Raw genomic sequence first — 1,733 nt, 5'->3', positions numbered from 1 at the left:
CATTGTAAGCTAACACAAACCCTCAACACATTCTATAACTCATCGCATCGTGTCCTACTCACAGGAACACCACTACAGAACAAACTACCCGAGCTCTGGGCGTTGCTTAACTTCCTCCTCCCCTCTATATTCAAATCCTGCAGCACATTCGAGCAATGGTTCAACGCACCCTTCGCCACAACAGGAGAGAAAGTCGAACTGAATGAAGAAGAAACGATTCTTATTATTCGACGTCTACACAAAGTATTGCGTCCGTTCCTACTGAGGCGACTCAAGAAGGAGGTCGAGTCTCAACTTCCAGAGAAGGTGGAATACATTATCAAATGTGACATGTCAGGATTACAGAAACTCCTCTACCAGCATCTACATAACCGTGGTATTCTGCTGACAGACGGCTCAGAAAAAGGGAAGACAGGGGAAGGAGGTGCGCGCGCACTCAAGAACACCATTGTACAACTGAGGAAACTGTGCAACCATCCGTTCATGTTCCAGAACATCGAGGAGAAGTATTGTCAGCACATAGGACAGAACAATACAGTGGTGTCCGGACCTGATATCTACAGGACATCCGGGAAGTTCGAACTCCTTGACCGAATCCTGCCCAAGTTCAAAGAGACGAAACATCGTGTCCTCATGTTCTGTCAGATGACACAACTCATGACTATTCTAGAGGATTATTTCATATGGAGAGACTTCTCCTATCTGCGTCTGGATGGAACAACCAAGTCCGAAGACCGAGGCGAACTCCTGAGGAAATTCAATGAGCCTGAAAGCAAATACTTTATCTTCCTGTTATCTACTCGGGCTGGAGGATTAGGTTTGAATCTCCAGGCTGCAGACACGGTTATTATATTTGATTCGGATTGGAATCCTCATCAAGATCTACAAGCACAGGACAGGGCACATCGGATAGGGCAGAAGAATGAGGTGCGAGTATTAAGACTGATCACGGTGAATTCTGTAGAGGAGAGAATCCTGGCTGCCGCACGATATAAGCTGAATATGGATGAGAAGGTTATTCAAGCTGGTAAGTTCTATTTCTTGGTTTTTCAGTTAAATCTTTATCTCATTCTTACAGACCAGTTGCGCTGACTTGGGCAAGGTTTCAAAGTAAAAAAGAGCGGAAAAATGAGGAACTAGGGATTTTTTTTTCTTTTTCTTTTGCTACTTCATCCCGAGAAAATCAATTTGAATCAATTAGAATGAAAAATACCGGTAAATCTTAAACTCTAACATCACGGCATACGCGATAACGTGGGAATCGACCTTTTATCATATTTTACTCAAATGCAACTGTTCCATTCTTTTCGAGAATTACTAACTAAAATCTTCTCTCACCCGCGCTTTTTCCAGGAATGTTCGATCAGAAATTCTTTTGTAGGTACTTTCAAGGCAACTTTTTATTTCGCATTTCAATTATTTTCGAGAAGTGTCAGCTCCCATGGCGTAGTGGTCACTGCGCTCGCCTTGCACGCGGGAGACCCGGGTTCGATTCCCGGCGGGGTCAAGAAATTTGTATCATGCAAATGATTGATTCCGTGACTGGCTGTTGCGGGGCCCACTCAGCCTCGTGAGGAAAATGAGTAGCTATGACATATAAATGCGCATAGCGACCGGTGCCAGCATGGTAGGTAAACATTGGATTTTAGGATTATTGAGATATTGGAAAAATCCTACAATGCTGCAGTGAGCACCAAAGTTGTGACATAATAACACAAAAAAACTGCATTTAC

At 43.6% G+C, this 1,733-nt stretch overlaps 1 protein-coding gene across 1 annotated transcript; it reads left to right on the top strand.

Annotated features, from left to right (window-relative positions):
* Positions 1-3: 3 nt before the first annotated feature.
* Positions 4-1,373, top strand: LOC103515063 (ATP-dependent helicase brm-like; the record flags this gene model as incomplete). Its single annotated transcript, XM_026827868.1, has 2 exons — positions 4-1,027; positions 1,354-1,373. Coding segments are annotated over 2 exons (1,044 nt in total), but the record flags the coding sequence as incomplete, so codon positions are not given.
* Positions 1,374-1,733: the final 360 nt, after the last annotated feature.

This window comes from Diaphorina citri, unplaced genomic scaffold, assembly GCF_000475195.1.
Source record: "Diaphorina citri unplaced genomic scaffold, Diaci psyllid genome assembly version 1.1 scaffold1264, whole genome shotgun sequence".
NCBI classification, from domain to species: domain Eukaryota; kingdom Metazoa; phylum Arthropoda; class Insecta; order Hemiptera; family Psyllidae; genus Diaphorina; species Diaphorina citri.
Note: the sequence above shows the minus strand (reverse complement) of the source record. Positions and strands in the feature narration are given on the sequence as shown.